Genomic DNA, 19,639 nt, shown 5'->3' with positions numbered 1-19,639 from the left:
CCTAACACCATCTGAATAAATGGAGAGGGAAAATGTTAATTTGTGTTTCATTTTTTGTATTCAGTTATCTTCTGACACAGCCTTGAAGTATAATATTAAGTACTCCATAAGTGGTCCAGGGGTTGACCAGCCACCCCTGAATTTCTTCTACATTGAAAGAGAAACTGGAAATCTCTTTGTGACTTGCCCAATTGACCGGGAAATGTACTCAGAATTTAAGGTATGGGCATCAAGTTTCTGTTTATTAACTAATAATGCAAAACTAAATGGATTTCTGGTGTTCATTTTACTCCAAAATGAGATAAATGGTCTTCAAGTATGCCTGTTGCCAATACTTTGTCTTCCACATGAGGATCAGACAAATAAGTAAGTTCAACACCCTTGGATTTGTCTTGTTAAAAGCAGCTATTGAATCCTCTGAGGCAAGGAATTAAAGGTGAATGAACAGCTGTAACAAATGAACAGTTTGTGCGATACTTATCTGATAGATAAAACTGCTGTAAAAGAAGAGTGCTAGACTGGTTCTACATTTATGCCGACTGAAAGGCAGACACAGCATAAAAAACTTAGAAAAGACAGCTGGAATTTCAGCCCATGCTGCAATTCCTTTACCTGTTATGTACATGTACATGGCTTGAGGACATAAATTAAACAGGAACTGAACAGAAACTAAAAGTCAAAAGGAAACAAAATGGAAGTGTGATGTATTTGAAACCTTCCTTCGCTTCTATTTCTTGTTCTCTCAATTCAGTAAAAAAAGATGAACTTACCCTCACCATTTGGTTGCTGTGAGTTCTTTGGGTAATAACTTCTGTACTAATACATACATAATATCTAGCAACTAGATTCCTCTGACCCACTGCTGTTTTGAATATTGGGCTTTATGGGAGATGAGTGTGAGACCCGTAGTGCTGGAGAAGTAGGAAGGAAAGTAAAACTGGAAAGTGGAACATTTTCTGTCAGGAAAAGATAAATGAATTCTGATGGAGTAGAACAGGCATGTTTGCTTGTGGAAATTTAGGGAAATACATACAGCATCAATGGGGCATATGAACAATATGTGAAACTTGGCTGCCAACTTAAGTATTGCAAGTGGTTCCTTCTCCTGTACGACCCCTTGTGGAAATTGATTGTGGGGCTCCTCCTGCTCTTGATCCATCAGCTGCCCCTCCATCATGACTGGAGGTCATTGACCACTCCTACTTTTAGAGGGCCTGCTAGGCCTTAGTGAGGGGACAGGGTTGCAACACTAGGATCCTCCTCCTCTCCACTGACCTCTGGTCCTCCCTGCTCTAAGCAGGTTCAGCTATCACATCCCTGGCCTGCTTCTGGACTTGCTTTAAATAACCAGTAGGATGCCACACCTTCTTGGACATTTCAATCCCACCCCTATGATGTGGAAGTCCTGGGGACTGGAAGAGAGCTCTTATTGGCCTGGGCAAGTTCCTTCTGCCCCCATCCATTATGGGGCCATTATTATGCCAAATGCCTTTCCACACCACCTGTTTCCAGAGCTGCCTCTTACTTCAGAGGTCAGTACTGCCGATTGTGTACAGCCTTGTCCCCACCAGATGCCTGCTAAGTTGCTTCTTTCCTCAGACACCAGCCCTGCAGTCTGTCTACTGCCCCATTCCCTGTGGTCCTGCCCTGGTTGTACCATGGCTAGGGTTGCCAGGCATGGCATAATGTTGCTAACATGGCCTGGTCTCCAGCAGGAGTCTGGCAGGGGTGGAGACGTGGAGGCTGCTTTTGGCAATGGAGTGATATCACTTCTAGGGAAAACCAGAAAGTGACATCATGTCTAAAAATTTTAGAGTGGATTGAAGTGACTTATGGGTTTTCCACAGAAGTAATGTCATGCTGTTGCTCAACAATTATTTTTTATTTTTTGCCCCCACCCCAACCGCTGGCTACCAGAGTGGCTGTGGGAAACAGGAGCTAAAGGCAGAAAGCTGGCCACGGCTGGAAAGTGATGGCGGCGGCTCTAGGCCATCCTTACTCCTAACTAGAGGTGGGCACGAACAGGAAAAAACCCCGAACACGATGTTCGTTGTTCGTTGCCATCCACGAACAGGGAATCACAAACAACCGCAAACATGACCCTGTTCACAAACATGTTCGTGGTTGGCTGTTCATGGGAGGGAGGGGGGAGACTTGGAAGGGAAGAAAGTTCCCTGCGCTGTTTGCTAACCTCAGTTTATGTACATACTGATGGCTCTCTTCCCATGCCAGTAACCTATGATGCTCCTCCATATGGAATGGGTGCAGTTCACATTTTTTTTTAGCAATGAACCGACTTCCTTACCTCTGGATCCTTTCTCCCTTCTTTTAAGTCCAGTTCATCTGCAGCCCATCTTTAAGTCTTTATCTCCATATATATTCAGTGGGGAATCACTAAAACCACGTGCCTTGTTCAAGTGGATTGCTGAATATTTGAAGATTTCCGTCCTAGTATAAAGTAGCTTGTTATGTCTTGCTATAGCAGATTCCTGGATGTAAACAAGGACTGAAACAAGTATATCCTGGCTTCATGTGATCTAGAGAGCAACTAGCAATTATAATATACATTTTTCTCTCTCCTTACAGATAATTTGCTATGCAGTGACGCCAGAGGGATATACACCAGAGACACCACTTGTGCATGTGATCAAAATTGAGGATGATAATGACAATGCCCCAGAGTTTGAGCATGATAGTTATATCTTTGGTGTACTTGAAAACAGTAGAGTTGGTAAATTGTTAAAAAATGTTTCAAATAAATTTATTTTTATAATGATTCATACAATCAGTTTAAAAATGTGATTAAACAATGATCTTGTTTTTATCGATTTTAACTGTTCACCGCCCAGAGCCCCTGGGGATGGGCAGTATATAAATTGAAATATAAATAAAATAAATAAATATAATTCAGATAATTATATGTATAAAAATAGTGATGCTAATTTTAATGCCAATTAATGCATTTTCAAAGCCTTCTAATTAGAACATACTTAAAATGTTGGAGGTTGTGTGAATAATATACTTTTTAAAATATTTCTATCCCACCTTTCAAGAATCCACACAAAAGTTAATTACAAAAAACTAATAAGACCAGAAAAAGTCCCATACTTCATCAATAAAAAATAATACCACCAGTAATCTGCCGTAGCACAATGGTTAAGTGGTTCAGCTGCAATTCAGCACTCTACTGGTTCGAATTCCCCTACTGCCATGAGCTCAATAGGTAGCCTTGGGTAAGCCCCTCCTCTCAGCCCCAGCTCCCCAGCTGTATTGTGGGGATAATAATAACACTAACTTGTTCATCACTCTGGGTGAGGCACTGATCTGTCTAGAAGAGCAGTGTATAAGTGCAGTTATTATTATTATAATCTGAAAGAGTAGGATTCATGTCTAGTCTAGTGCTGGTCTTATAAGTCTGCTTACCAAAAGAAGAAGCTCTGGATACTACTGCTAAGGGGCAACATCAGAGTCTTAGCTTCTGTACTCTTCCTGTGCCTCCCCCCTCCCCATGACAACTGGACAGCCACTGTGTGAAACAGGATGTAGGCCTACAATGGTCTGATCCAGCTTTTCTTATGCTTTTTTTGACTGATTCCTTAATGTTAACAGAGATGGAGTTTGGTGCTCTTACATAGAGAGAGGGTTCTACAGTGTTGAGACTAGGGAAGAAGCGAGGCGGAGAAGAATTAGCACTTACTCCAGTTAACCAAAGAGCTTGTGCAAGAGAAGCAAGTTATTTATGCTAATTTCCCTTCAAACTGCAGGCCCCTGTGCAGTATCCTACTCTATCCCCAAGGGTTCCCTGACCCTCAGGAGTAGTTTTTCAGGGCTACAGGGAAAAAGAAGCAGGGGAAGACACTGATTTCATGAACTCCTCCCATTCATAACTTGCAAGACCCTATATTCAATGTTTTATAATTCTCTTTAAGGGTTGTGATTACAGTTTAAACCGCACACCTCATTTCTGATGTGTATGCCTGGATTTAAATAGAAGTAGCTCTAAAGAATGTTTTTAAAATTATCTTCTGAAAGAAAGCTGGAGATTTAAACATGATGCTTTATACATGTAGGAACGCTTGTTGGACAGGTGATTGCAACAGACAGAGATGAGCCGAACACTTTACACAGCACAGTGAGATACAGAATTGTGTCGGATAGTGGTCAAATGTATCATATCTCAGAGGTATTTGGGATACATCCGGATTCAGGTTCTATTACGGTATTATCACCAAACCTGGACAGAGAGGTAATTGTACATGAATTTCACATTTATTTCATACTCTATTTGCTATTGATATGACAAGAGGAACATCCTAGATGTGATTCAAAGGGAAATGATACATCATGTGACTTAAATACAGAACATCTAGGTGTTAGAAAATTTTGTTATCTCTCCAGAGTCCTGCAGAAGGCAGCTCACAAAATAAAAACAACACAATAAAATCCTAAGAATAACCATCATCACAATAATTTTAAAAGCCATAAACACAAACAAAGGGCATAAAAACAATATTCAGCAGCCTAAAATCATATTCATAAAACAATCCTCAGGTTAGAAGCCAACCTTGTAAACAATTAATGGAACTCATTCGTAAAAAGCCTGAGTAAAAAGTTTTGCCCTGGTGCTTAAAGAACAGCCTCAAGGGGGAGGGCATGCCAAAAATGAAGTGCCACCTTTGAAAATGCCTTGTCTCTAGTCACATCTTGCCTCAACTTTTTAGGAAGATACACAGAGAGCAGGGCTGAGAACAGAATTTTAACTAGAGATGGGCATGAACAGCAATAAGAACAAAAAAAAGTCACAAACAGCCCAATCTGCTGTTCGAGAACAAGCTGTTCTTGAGGCCCCATTCTAAACGAACAGGTGGTTGTTGCAAGCCTCGTTCGTTGCTGTTCATCAAGCCAGACAGTCTGGCACCTGCAATCAATTCCCTTGGCAATGTAAGCAGGGATTGTCTGAACTCCTGCTGTTGCTCTGGAAACCCCAATCTAAGTCCAATTTAGCTTGATAGGCAGGTCTTCCTTCCAAGTGTGGAGCTCCAAATTTGTTACAAGACAGCAAAGACCATGGGGGAGGGGGGGCTCCCAGCTCTGGCTAGTCTTTGCAGACAGTGGAGAGGGAGAGACAGCTGCTGTTGGCAGGGAGCTTGAATTTTCTTTGTGTGTGGTGGGATATGGATCCAGGTTCCAGGGCTGCTGCCAGGTTCTGGGGCCAAGCTATTATTTACTATTGGTACCTTTCCTGCTACCTGCTCAGGTAGGGTTTCTGGGAGTGGTGTGGTAGGGATCTACCTCTTCAGGTTCCAGGACTGCTGCCAGGCTGTGGTGCCAAGCTATTATTTATTATTGGTACCTTTCCTGCTGCCTGCTCAGGAAGGGTTTCTGGGAGTGGTGTGGTAGGGATCTACCCACCCTCAGGTTACAGGGCTGCTGCCAGGCTCTGGGGCCAAGCTATTATTTATTATTGGTACCTTTCCTGGTGCCTGCTCAGGTCAGGTTTTTGGGTGTGGTGCAGATTATTGACCAAATTTGGATGATGGCTGGAGGTGAACCTGCTGGCCCCTATGAACAGCCAACCATGAATATGTTTGTGAACAGGGTCATGTTCATGGTTGTTCGTGAGTCCCTGTTCAGGGATGGCAACGAACAATGAACATCATGTTCATTTTTTTTTCTGTTTGTGCCCATCTCTAATTTTAACTGGGAGGGTGAACCCAGTATAAAAGAAGCTGTCCTTCAAGAGCTCTGGCCCTAAGCCATTTAGGACATTACAGAAAAGAACCAGAACTTTAATGTTACCTAAGCTGTTTTTTTTAATGGTATCTTTGCCACTTCAGACAACATTCTATAAATATGTAATTATTTGAAAATTGTGTGGTCACATCATCACTGAGTTTGTTTTAAAAAGCACTGTTTTCTGATGAGACAAGGACATTTTAATATGTATATTCCTTTTAATGTCTTTCTTCAGACAATATCAGAGTATAGACTACAAGTAGAAGCAAGAGATATGGGAGGCCATGAATTTTCTTTGTGCACTACAGCAGAAGTTATCATTGAGATTACAGATATAAATGACAACATTCCACAATCCGAACAAATTGTGGTAAGTTTACCTTCATTAAAATGAACCTGGTGCTCTTCATTGGAGTAACAGTTCTCTGTGGTGATAATGTCATTGCAGTGAATTTAAACTATGTAAAAAAGAAAATTGAATTTTTTGGAACTGTACTGACAGCATTACACCTCCACTTCTTGCTATGATGGAACAACTCTTTATATAGTTGATTACATGTCATTGCCCAGTTCTCAGTATCGCCTTACTTTTCTACAGCACTGTTTCATTGTCAGTCAGTATCCATGTGCCTAATCCATGAGCATTCATCCATCTGGATCTAATAATTGCCATTTGCTAAGTTGATTCTCTTCTGCAAAGTGTTCTGACAGAAATATTTTTTCTCATATACAGAAAGAGTTAGTGGAAAAGAGTCATAGGATACAACCCAGTGAAATCTTTGCCTTAAGAATTTTCTTTTAATCTAAAATGGCTAAACTGCACATAACTGTACATAAACTAATAGTTGAAACTTAATTTCAGTATGAAGTGGATGTGTTTGAAAATACAGAAAATGTGGAAATACTGCTTATTCCCGTTAAAGATGATGATGAAGTTGGAACACCTTCATGGTGGGCTACAGCCACTATTATAAAAGGAAATGAAGATCACAGTTTTTCTATTGCCATGGATCAGGAGACAAATGTTGGGCATTTAACTGTTTTAAAGGTAACTGTATATCAGAAAAGTTATCTAAAGTATAATCAGACATTATATTTATAATGAAAGAAATCCCAAAGCAATTTTTCCATCAGTGTAAAAGGATAATTTTTTACTGACTCCACTTCCATTTCTCACTTTGTGCCCTCCTCTGTTCCTAAGGTTCCTCTGTCCCACAGGAACATAATTCCAGGGAGCTCAGTGGGCTGCAGTGGGAAAGGAGACTTAGCTCACCTTCTGCTTGCAGAACTGACTTAGATGGAGGGAAACTTTTAAATTCAACACAAAATATTTTCCTGTTTTTAAAATCAATACTGAAGTGTCCTGCTTTCGAGCCCCTGAGGTCAGGGCTGTTTCTTCATGCAAGAATTCCATTCTCCTCTAGCTTCTCCAATAAAAGGCAGATTGGGCCAGGTCCATTCTGCCCTCCAAGGCCTCACACCTTGCCAGCTGTCTGGCTTCTTGCCTTGTCAGCCAAATGTCTCCTCACCCTCCCTTAATCCAAATCTGGCTCCTTGTTCACCTTCTTCCTGCCATACTCAGTCACTGGGTCACTTGGCCTTGCCAGCCTGCCCCTGTGGTAGGGGTGGGACATCCATGCCCTGTGGTGCTTGGAATAGTGGAGGATTTTTTAAAAAAATGGCTAGTGAGTCAATGGCATGATGTCACTTCCGGGGAAAACCTGGAAGAGGCATCAGTCCTGTCTAGGAATCGCCAGAAACTGTATGGATTCCTAGAGAGGCATATCACTTCCAGGTTCTCCTGGAAGTGATGTCATGCTGTTGCGGAAAGCTTCCCCCTACTTCCCCACTGCCCTGGGTCACCTGCTGGTTGCCAGGCTCTTCCTGGCAAACCTACTTGACCTACATTTGAGTAGGCCTTGACTGCCAAGGAGCTCTCTAATCTCTAAGTAGGCTTTACCAACCAGGAGGCTAATGCTTGCAGTTTTTGGCCCTTCCTACCCTTTACACACCTCATGGCTCAGTTCTGCCTTTCTTTTCTCCTGTTAGCTACAATGCAGTTAATTTTGGGTTTCTCCTACTATACTATCTGACCCAAAATACCATTATGGTGTGAGTGACAACTGCTCATCAAATTTTAAATCATAGAATCATCGAGTTGAATCATAGAGTACCTCTTTTTAACAAGTTGTATTCCTAACTTATTTTCAAGAGTCGACATCTTTGAAATGTGTCTCTTATAGATATTTTTCTCATTATATGAGTTATCTGAAAGAAGGGAATATGTAAGAGGTAGGCAATGCACTTTCAAAATACCTATAAATAATCATTATTTATAATATTACAGTCTGAAGATTAAAGTAGCATAGTTATACTAAGCCCTGCACTGATTTAAATAGAAATATTTATTTCCAGGGTCTGGATTATGAAAAAAACAAAGAGAGAAGATTAGAAATTGTTGTAAATAATGAAGCACCTTATGTACTAGCACCACATTCAAGAGCCCTTTCAACAAGTACTACCACCGTTATGGTCAGAATTATGGATGAGAATGAGGGGCCAGAATTCGATCCATGTGAATATTTTCTAAATATTAAGGAATCTTTGCCAAGTGGAACAGTAGTTGGTGATTACCAAGCAAGGGACCCAGAAACTGGAAACAGTGAAGGCATAAGGTAATAATTTTTTATTAACTTATTTAGTTTCCTGTACCTGAATAAAATCAGAAAGAATTATAAGTCTTTATGTTTTTGCAATTCATTTGTGATATAAAGCCCTTTAAAATGATTTGGTCTTAACAGTTACAGAATAATTAATGGCCCATGCAACTGGATCGTCATTGACAACACAGGGCAGCTGAGAACTACAAAAATTTTAGACAGAGATATACCAAATATGGAATATAGTCCATGCACCACAACAGTCTGTGCAACTGACCGAAGTGAGTACCCAGTGTTGTGAAAAGTGTATTTGCTCCATTGCAAACTTTGAGGTTCTGTAATTGTCAGGAGTCTTTTCTTTCTTCTCACACAAATACTGCAGCGATAGGATTTTTGCTTATGCACTGAAAGTATGCAGACTCATATTGCCAATAGGATTTGCGTCCTCCTTTCAAGTTTCAGCTTCATAACTGTTTGAATACTATTAGGATTATTTTGCAGCTACTTAAACCCTATTACATTATAATCTAGTTTACTAGTGCTACATTTCTCTCTCCAAATTTTTATTTTTCCTCATAACTGAAAATTTATATAATATTGAAAAGCAGAGATTTTACTTTCCCCTGACTTCCCACATTTTCTCATCCCTTCTGCAAATCTGATGCTTAGATTTTGTAACAGTAGGAATGATCCAGCAGTGCCAATTCATGCATGGAATGTCACACTTTCAGGGGTAGCCCAGGACAGAATCTTATTGTACTTGTACCTCTTTGTCTTCATAGAAGTAAAACATCTGCACAGGAAAGACACTGGATGGTGTATCCTATTTATAATAATATTAACAACATTCGATTTATATACCGCCCTTCAGGATGACTTAATACCCACTCAGAGCGGTTTACAAAGTAACAACAACAAACACCCTGTGAGGTGGGTGGAGCTTCTAGAGGCTGTGACTGACCCAAGGTCACCCAGCTGGCTTCAAGTGGAGGAGTGGAAAATCAAACCCGGCTCTCCAGATTAAAGTCCCACACTCTTAACTACTACACCAAACTGGCTCTCAGTTTTACTATAAAAAGGACTAACCATAACATATAGGCAACATGATTCTTAAGAATTGGCTTCCATTTTAGTAGCGTAATCATAAATATGTCCTGCTGGTCTGAAGCATTATCCAGTTACTGGAACTCCATTCTTCCCTTATGGTTGCATTTGTATCAAACCAGTCTGCTGCCCTATGGGACAGAAAAGCACATAAGATGACAGTCCTGATCCCATCAGAGCAGTGCTCATACAAAAATATGCGTCAGTTATCAGTGCAGATTATAGAATTCATTCAATAATTTAATAATCCTAGTTAGAATGAATCTGAAATAAATGGAAAAGGGAACAGAGTTAAATGTATATATCTTTGAATGTTCTCCCACTTATGCAATGTATTTGGACTATATGCCTTATTTTTTGAAATTGTATTGATAATTCAAAAACTGGTTTAACAGAACACTGCTTCTTTCTTCCCCTTTTCTTCTTGTCATTTACTAGACAATTCACATGCAATGCCCAACTGTGCTCCATCATCTTTCTTTCCTCATCTGCCTTGCACATTTAAATTATCTTCCTTTTACAGCAAACCAACAAACCATTAATTGCTAGGTACATACGGCTGGTCAAACTATAGTTTGTAGTTGCCCTCCAAACCAGAACTGGAAATCACTGCTTGATCATTCTGGTTTTGAGGACGAGTACAAATCAATTTGCAATCATGATGTAATGACAAACTGTGCTTTGCTGCAAAAGTGGAAATCAAGAATCAGCACACAGGGAGACAAGGGGAAGAGGGGTGAGAGACTGCAGAAGTCTGAGGCTCAATAAATGTAGTGCTAAACCACAGTTTGTCCTTATGTCTGAACCAAACTGTAGTGAAGAGCTGAATAGAAAAGAAACTAGTTCAGATGCTTAATTATTCTCATTAGCCCAACTGTAATGTTTTCCTGGGGCAAGTCCCTTGTAAAAATTTTCACTTCAGCAGAACCCACCACAGCATTCGTCACTTTCCTGCCTTCCCCACTGCACCAAGGAATAAAGTTATTGAACAGAATTCTGCAGCTTGGATATAAAACCTACCCAAGCCTGGGCCAATAACTGAGGGATGAGAGGAGATGTTTTTTCCCTAAAAAAGAACAACAGTTATTTCATATAACACAAAAATGGGGTGAATATTGAACAGCATTAGTGCAATTCTAAGAACACTTTCCTGGGAGTAAGCCCCATTAAGAAGACTTAAGTAGACTCTGAGCAGACCTGCTTTAGATGACACTGTAAATGAATAATCTGATTCCTTCGTCCTCTCTTCTGCTATGCTAACCCTTTCACCATATCTCAGAGCGGAACCACAAGTGACAAAAGGCACAGATTGGACACTTGCCAGCTTCCCTCAAGTTTTTATGGGAAATGTAGGCAGCTTGGCGGAATGTTGGACAAGTGACAGTTGAAAAGTCCATTGGACAGCAGTCAGAGAGCGAAGCTGCGAGACCAGGACGCCTACATTTCCCATCAAAACTTGAGGGAAGCTGACAAGTGTCCAATCTGTGCCTTTTGTCACTTGTAGTTCCGCTCTCAGTCTCTCAGTCTCAAATTTCCGTTCCTTCAGCTCTCAAAACCAACTGTCAGATCTCAACTGACTCCCTGCTTCCTAGTTCACAGCTCGTATCAGCTTTTAGAGCTCTGCTGTCATGGGCTCCTCCATTGCTGAGTGACCTTTTTCTTCTTCCTTGGTCACACCTGCAGCTAACATTTTATGCAGACATCTATACCATGCTTCAATGTCTCTTATTGAACCTATATCTGTTGCCTAGTTTGTAGTCATGTGGTCACAAAAGAAGCCTAAAACGCATGAGAAAGGAGGAAAACCTCCCAATTTTATATAATGTTAGCACCAAATTCTTTGCATTGTTGTATATGAGCATGAGAAAGATAAATCCAGCCTATTTTTTTAAAATACAACTATTTACAATGTTAAACCATGAGAGATTATTTTAATTTCCCAGGCGGTAAAACAGGAACTGGAAAAATCGTGGTAACAGTAATGGATGAGAATGACAATTACCCAGTGATTACTGAAAATAATTACATAATGTGCAGGGACAAAGAACCAATTTATATTACAGCCTTTGATGCTGATCTTCCTCCCTATACAACACCTTTCCATTTTGAAATACAGAAGCCAGTGGGCTCAATATGGAAGATAATACCATTTGATGGTAAGTATATGATCTGTAGTAAGTTTAGCTAAAGAAGTAATTGTGTAAAATTTTGACAATTACATTTGGATCACTTCTTATGCAGATGAATCAGCGCTGCTTTCACTTGATGAAGATATACCTTATGGCTACTATACACTTCTTCTTAGGATATATGATAATGGCGGTTACAGTGGAATAAGTGAAATAAGAGTTCACTATTGTAACTGTGCATTTCCAAGTGATTGTTCTGACCCCATCTCAGGCATCTCTGCAGATCGTGTTTCTCCAGAAGTGGTGTCGTATCAAGCTCCAGGTGACGGGGGATCTTTTGGTCCCTTGGCCATTCTTTCAGCAATACTGGGAACAATGTTAGCAATGGGTGAGTATATTTATATCTTGAAGATGAAATGCAAATCAAGTAATTAAATCCACAAGCATGTAGAAGAAAATGATGCTGCTTTTGAATTCTGAAGTTTCAGCCCATGAGTATGTGTGTGGCATGGTGCAATAACACCTTTTTTGATAGTACAAAGCTTTGTCTAAACACTGGAGACTTTAACTCTGAATACTCAAAATTATTTGTCTGGACAGTTTAAGTAAACAGAGCAATCGTAAGCAGAGTTACACCCTTCTAAGTCCACTGAAGTAAATGGACTTAGAAGGTATAAACCTGGTTAGGATGGCCTTGTATAACATATAATGTATCTTCAACAACTTCTCACATAGAGGGGGAAAAGGCAGGGCATTAAATCATTTTAGTGTGTAAATATAAGATGATCCATTAACTAGTCTTAAATTATAGACAGGTACAGCTTTCAGAAGTTCATTGCACTGGTATGGCTAACATCCGTATGTGGCTCACTTTTGTCAGCACCCATCAGCTATTGAAGTACATGGGCTGAATGCAGTCCTCTGTTCTTCTCCACATGATATGATCTGCTCTTTTAAACTAATTTGGCTGATAGACCCCAATCAGTGAAATCAATCTGTTCTCATATTTCTGAATCAGAAAAGTTAACTGGGAAAGATGGAATGAAAATATGCAGAAATTGGATGAATCCAGACTAACCAGTTCCATGTGCTAGCCACACATGGAACAGGTACTTGTACATACCACATCCTATAATTTACCACTGTGTGCATTCTACCTAATATTTGTCCTTGTTATTTGGTTATTACATTTTAATCCTACCCAAGAAGCTCAGTTGGCATACAGGGTTCCCTCTTCTATTTTATCACCAGAACAACTAAGTGAGGTAGATTAGTTTGGGGTGACTTCCCCAATGCTATCCAGTAAGTCTAGTGGTGGCTTAACAGAGCTTTAAATGCAGATATCATCCAGCCTTTAATTTATCTCTCTTCCCCCTTCCCCCCCATTCTCTATCACTCTATACTTGTCCCCAATCCCACTCTCTGCATGTCTTTCCCTCTTTAACCCTACCCCTTGTGTCTTTCCGTCTACCTCTTCACCTTGTCTTCCTCCCATTTCCTCACTGTTTATCTCTTCCTTCCCCCCTGCTATCTCTTTCCCTCTCCCAGCTCCCACCTGTCTTTCTGACCTTTGAAGGGAGAGAGAGATGCCTGCTACCAGCCCTCATAGGCTGCTTGGCTATCTTGTAGGGTTGCTGTTTCCCCAGTGGGTGTGGGGGATCCTCCTCTTCCAGTCTTCTCCCCGTGCCACCACTCACCTGGCCAGTGGGGAAAAGGTATGGGAACCAGCATCCTGGGACATGTTCCTGGTGCAGCTCAGCATGACAACATCACTTCTAGGACTGACATCATTGCGCAGGCCCTGGGAGTGCTCCTGGGCTTCACACCAGCTGATTTGGCCCATTTGGGGGTCCAAATCAGCCCAGCGCAAAATATGGGAGCACTCCTAGGACCTGCACACCGATGTCACTCCCAGAAGTGACATTATCATACTGAGCTGGGAGCACATGCACAACAATGTCTAAAAGGTAATTGCCAGGTCCCCCCTCCTGCTGGGAGGGTAAGCAGACCTGACAATCTGATCATTGGTGGAGGTGGCAGGGGCGTGCCATGGTGCTGCTGAAAAGTGGAGGCTGCTCCGAGATGGTGCAGGGTCCTGTGGTCACTACAGCGCCCACTCCTAGGTCATGGAAGCTGGCTTTTGATGCAGCTAGTGGTTGGGATGGGCCCTGCTCCTATGGCACAGCATTGGCACATCACTTTCAGAAGGTCTGTCCAGTTGCACACCAGAGATCTGCACATGCACAGACATGAGTATTTATTCCCCCATGTTTTTTTTAAGGTTCCAGATTTTTCTGTAACCCTGGTGGGCCTCTCAAGATTGCTGAAACATTTATTGTTCCTAAGTGGCGCTGATCTGCAGATTTAAGTATCCTTAGGGTGGGGCACATGGCTGTTAGTATCTAAGATACTGATAAATGCTTTTTGCCAAACAGTTTCAGTTCAAATACTGAATAGTTCTCATAGTATAGAGAGTATAGTTCTCATAAATAGAAGATTTGCTGCTAAACCTGTTTCTGGACTTCATAACAGCATGTAATGGTGGGAATCACATGCATGAATGCTCCTCTATTAAAAAAGATCTGGCAGATTACTACAAATCAAATCTAAACCCTAGTTTTCATGGTAAAAGGATCTAGCGTCGTTTCTGCCACAACATTTCGTTTTCTATCTTCAGGGAAATTTTGCATAAGAGAGAGCATTCAGTTACATGAGTTACACTTGCAAGTCTAAGATAGTTAGCCATATCACCTGTTGTTTGTGAACAGTAGACCTTTGTTCCAGAGGTAAGCAAGCACCTCCTGCAAAAGAAAGAAAAGTGCTCCAACTTGTGAACAGTAATCAGTAATATTTTGCATCATGCATCCTCTTTGTAAGCAAATATTTACTCCCCCCAAAATATTTAAAAATATACTCTTGCCACAGAGTCTTGCAAAAGTTCATGCTAACTTATTTCAGTTACTGAACCTGCACACATGCCTTTAAGACCTATCAATAAGATCTAAATCTCTGATTTTGTGTATTTCCCTCTGAAGGGGCTATACCATTTGGTTATTGGCTCCGCAAAAAAGGGTCCTTGCCTCAAGAGGTGGGTGATAATTCAGCTTCTGAGAATTTAATTGTATCCAACACTGAGGCACCAGGTGAGAATGTGACGGTAAGTTGCACTTTTGCCCAAATGTTTGAAAATGCCAAGCTAATTGATTAGGCATTTGTTGTCCCCAAAAGGGGAAATTGTACCTTGAAACATATCCTTGCCGCCCAAACAGCAGTTTCTTTCCAGCACTTACATCCTGACACATTAAGGCAATAAAGATCATACATACTAGCTCATTAGAAATCCCATCTGTTGCTATGGGAGGGGAAGTATAAGCATTTTCCACAATTAGAGGTGCTTTGATGTGATGTGCACAGCTCTTGTTCTCTGAAGAAAAAATGTGATGACAACAAGAGTGCTGAAACATTGGTACACAATTAAAAAGCCAGTTCTCAGCTTAATTACTAATTGCCTGTAAGATTTTATACTTGTGACCTGAAATGTGAACCAACCCCATCCTGAACCATGAAGTCTGAAGCAGAATCCAAAAAGGGTTAGGATAACGTGTTTAAGGTTCAAGCTAAACCAGATTTTCTTCTCAGAGAAGTAGAATGGTGAGCAATAAGAGAGCCACAATGGTGCCATGTGGTTGTATGCAGCACCTTGGTATGTGACCTGATGCTACAGAACATTTTTGCACCCTGCTGTGGATGGAAGAGGGTGTGGGCATGATGATACTGGAGACAGGGGAAGTAGATAAAGTTAGGGCAGACTCATTTATCACACTAACCTCCCTACTGTGACTTTCTAAACAAAACAACATTGGTTCCTTGAAAATCAAACCCCACCCCCAAATTGAGTAAAATAGATTTTATTTTATTTATTTTTATTTAATTACATTTTTAGACTGCCTTCCCCGTCAGACGGGCTCAGGGCGGTTTGACAACAAATTAAAAACAGTAAAAACATTATAAAAACATTAAAACATCGTATAAAAAACCATTAAAATTGGCAGGTGTGGAATATTAAATATTAAAATGCAGCATTGTCCTGCATGGGTGGTGGAAGGTCTTCAGTGGTATGGCCAGCGAGAGGACAGCCTAGCCCCCACCAAATGCCCGGTGGAACATCTCCATCTTGCAGGCCCAGTGGAAAGATAACAAATCCTTCCGGGCCTTAGTTTCCTCAGACAGAGAGTTCCACCAGGTCGGAGCCAGAACTGAGAAGTCCCTGGCTCTGGTAGAGGCCAGGCGGACCTCCCTGGGGCCAGGGACCATCAGCAAGTTCTTAGTGGCTGATCGAAGCGACCTCCAGGGAACATATGGGGAGAGGCGGTCCCGAAGGTATGCCGGGCCCAGTCTGCAAAGGGCTTTATAGGTCAACACCAAAACCTTGAACCGGACCCGGTACTCAACCGGTAACCAGTGCAGCTGAAGGAGGATAGGTGTTACATGAGCCATAACTGGTGCTCCGGCAACCACCCGTGCAGCTGCATTCTGAACCAGCTGCAGTTTCCGGATCAAGCCCAAGGGAAGCCCTGCGTAGAGTGATTGCAGTAGTCTAATCTGGAGGTGACCATTGCCTGGATCACTGTTGTGAGGTCATGGGTCGATAGGTAGGGGACAAGTTGTCGAGCCTGTCTTAGATAGAAGAAAGAGGATCTAACAACCACTGCAACCTGTGCCTCCATAGACAAGGAAGCATCCAGGACCACCCCCAGGCTCCTCACTCTCGACACCGGCGTAAGTAGCGCTACGTTGAGAGCAGGGAGCTGGAGTCCCACACCCATGGACCCTAGACCCACATGCAGGACCTCCGTCTTCAAGGGATTCAATCTCAGCCGACTCTGCTTCAACCATCCAGTCACAGCTCTGAAGGCACGTTCCAGGACATCTGGGGCAGGGCCAGGCCGTCCGTCCATCATCAGATACAATTGGGTGTCATCTGCGTATTGATGGCACCCAAGTCCGAAACTCTGTACCAGCTGGGCGAGGGGGTGCATATATACATTAAATAGCAGAGGGGAAAGTATTGCCCCTTGAGGGACACTGCACACCAACGGGTGGCGGGATGACAACTTCTCCCCTAGTGCCACCCTCTGTCCCTGACCGTGGAGAAAAGAGACAAACCACTGCAGAGCTGTCCCTCGAATCCCCACATCAGCAAGGCGGTGGACCAACAGGTCATGATCGACCGTGTTGAATGCTGCTGATAGATTTAATAATATCAGCAGTGCCGACCCGCCTTGGTCCAGCTGTCTATGGAGATCGTCCATCAGGGCGACCAGCAATGTCTCCGTCCCATGTCCCGGACGGAAGCAATGCTGCATAAATTATAGGAAACAATAATATCACAAAATCAATAAAATATGTAAATAAAATATGTCCTTGTGAAGAATACAACTAAGGACCAAAGAAATATTAGTTGGGATCTATTGTGATTTGTGAGCCCCATGATTTCATCTTGTTCTGTCATGTGCACTGCCAGCCCCAGACTGAGCCAGGTGACAGTGGGGCCACCTTTTGTGATATGGGCTCAATTAGTACAGAGGAATGTACGAGTTGGTCTTGGGTCAGGGTGAGTTCAAGTACAGTTTTATGATTATTTTATCTCTCCCGACTTTATAAGAAGTGATTGTTTCTTTCTTGCTTTCTTTTTTTCAAAACAACCCCTTTCACTTATTCTTTCAGGGTCTGAATGTGCTTCCTGAAAGAGCATTGAATGCAACTGTTAGCATGAGCACAATTGGAGAAAGAATTGGAAGTATGGAACTGATAAAAGAAGGAGAAATAAAAGGAGGAGAAATACCCAGGGTAGGTTCTGCACAGGAGATTGGACAGCATCTGCGGAATTCATACAAAAGCCTCTATTCCGAATGGCGGAGTTTCTCCAATCCTCACTTAGCTGAGGTAAGCATTTTGGTTCAAATTCCTCATAGTTCATGTCTGAATTGATGTTAAGTTTTTTCACCCCAGTGTGACATCTTTCACAGTTCATTTTCTGATTTTGAATATTACTCTCTTGGTAGATTATTTATTTTGGAGTCACTAGCTAATACTGGGATTATTGGTAAACCAGGTTCAGTTGAACTAGTCAGGGCAGTTAGCTTTAGAATGATGGTTGTCCTACCAGAATGGCTGAAATTAATTATTTTTCTATTTGTATATATATGTATTTATGTGGCAGATTGGTGAGTTATACTGGGTAAACCTATACAGATTTCCTTCAGTCTAAATCCACAATCAGTATCCTTTGAATGGTGTAATTCTGCTTAGAAATGCACTGTAAGTGACTGAACTGATTCAAATGTTTCCAGTATTTGAATGCAAACTCTGATAATCGTACTAAAGGGACACTGTAGCATGGAACAGACTTGAGAAATTGTAAATTATACTTTGAACTCTAAAAGCCATTTCTTACTAGCAAATAATGTTCAAATATGGTAGGATAGGATTCAATGCATTAGATCCAGTGATGCATAAACAGAAAGGAAATTGTACTCACTCAATTCTGCTTTTGCAAACAGTAAAGCAATGGCTACAGTAACAGTTGGTTCTTTAATATCATTTTCATAACATAGAATTCTGCATGTCAAGCTATGGAATGTACAAAAGATGATTCACATGATTCCATTTAATTCGCTTTTGAAACTGTACCAGCAGAAATACTATATCTTGTGCATGTGGAACTGTGGAAAAGAAAGTAGAGATCCTTAGGAATACTGCTTTCAAGCTGTCAGTGAGGAGTAATTTTAGTACTTCTGCTTGTGCAAGGATAGGGAAGTCTTCTATGGGATCCAGTCCAACAATTCAATTATATTGGATCTTCCTTCAAAAAAAGTCTTCTGACACAGGAAGACTCAGCAGAAGGAAGTCATTGGATCTTCCTTTGTAAAAAAAAAAATTGTAAGTGTTGCATGGCATTTGATTATGATGTGTGCGTTGTGTCAGACTGCCCGCTGGAGGTTGAGTTGCCTGCGGGGGCAGGCAGTGAGGGAGTATGCAGCAAACTGTGGAGGAGTTGCCGTTCCAAATTACTGCCAAGAGGACAAACTCATGGAGGGTATGGTGTGCAGTCAACACAATCCTTTATTTCCCTCTTCTCAGCACAGAGGGGTGGGCAACTTTTCCACACCCAGCAACCTCGTCCTCCTCCTCTCTTAGTGTCCACTCCCAAATCCATCTCAGCACAGCTCTTAATGCTCACCCCAGACATGCGCTCCGCTTCTTGCCAGCTGCCCCACCAACCATTCACTTGCAGTCCAGGGGCATGTCCTCTCCCATAAGAGTTGCCCCAGAAACAGCTGGCTATTCTCATGGGAAGGTCAGTGTTCCAGCCTAACTTAACCTGTGGGGCATTCTGGGGAATTCTTCACTTCCCACTGGCCTTGACTAGGCCCAGTTACAATGTGTGATTGGTACATTTTTTTTAAAAAAATGATTAATCAGACTGGCCAGGTACACTGATTAAAAACGAATAATAAAGGGTAAATAGACAGCCTCAGTTTTATGAAATATCTACTTATATTTAAGAAAACTGCATTTTCTTTCTCTGCAGAAAGTATTTCAGTGTGAAGAAGAAGACGAACTCCAACACAGTAAAGAATATCTACTTCCATATAATTATGAAGGAAAAGGATCACCAGCTGGATCGCTAAGCTCCTGTACCGGCCAATCAGAAGTACAAGAAGAACTTGATTTTTTAAACCAGCTAGAGCCCCCATTTAAGACTTTAGTAGAAGCCTGTTTAAAGGAATAAGTGTGTTAACTGTAGTCCTGAGAATTTCGGCTTCTGTCCTCTTGGAAATTAAAGTGTAGAAGTTCTATTGAAATGAATGAATTATTTTGTGCAACTCTTCATTATTTCAATAGGACTTGAGTAGGAAAACCTCCTTGCAGATTGTGCACACTTTTCCAGCAGAAGTTCTCATTTTATTTTTTAAAAAACCCTACATAAATTAGCTTATAAACATT

General features: G+C 41.5%; 1 protein-coding gene across 1 annotated transcript in view; it reads left to right on the top strand.

Annotated features, from left to right (window-relative positions):
• LOC129333942 (desmocollin-2-like) overlaps positions 1–19,424 on the top strand; it is a 37,182-nt gene extending 17,758 nt beyond the window's left edge. Inside the window, exons 5-16 of the mRNA XM_054985873.1 lie at positions 65–220; positions 2,587–2,731; positions 4,071–4,246; positions 5,972–6,106; positions 6,599–6,784; positions 8,152–8,411; positions 8,538–8,677; positions 11,444–11,656; positions 11,742–12,017; positions 14,665–14,786; positions 17,357–17,575; positions 19,224–19,424. Coding sequence (XP_054841848.1) covers positions 65–220; positions 2,587–2,731; positions 4,071–4,246; positions 5,972–6,106; positions 6,599–6,784; positions 8,152–8,411; positions 8,538–8,677; positions 11,444–11,656; positions 11,742–12,017; positions 14,665–14,786; positions 17,357–17,575; positions 19,224–19,424 — 2,229 coding nt within the window. The remainder of the gene's footprint in view (positions 1–64; positions 221–2,586; positions 2,732–4,070; positions 4,247–5,971; positions 6,107–6,598; positions 6,785–8,151; positions 8,412–8,537; positions 8,678–11,443; positions 11,657–11,741; positions 12,018–14,664; positions 14,787–17,356; positions 17,576–19,223) is intronic.
• Positions 19,425–19,639: the final 215 nt, after the last annotated feature.

This window comes from Eublepharis macularius, chromosome 7, assembly GCF_028583425.1.
Source record: "Eublepharis macularius isolate TG4126 chromosome 7, MPM_Emac_v1.0, whole genome shotgun sequence".
Classification (NCBI taxonomy): domain Eukaryota; kingdom Metazoa; phylum Chordata; class Lepidosauria; order Squamata; family Eublepharidae; genus Eublepharis; species Eublepharis macularius.
The sequence above is the reverse complement of the archived record's forward strand: the minus strand, read 5'-3'. Positions and strand labels throughout refer to the sequence as shown.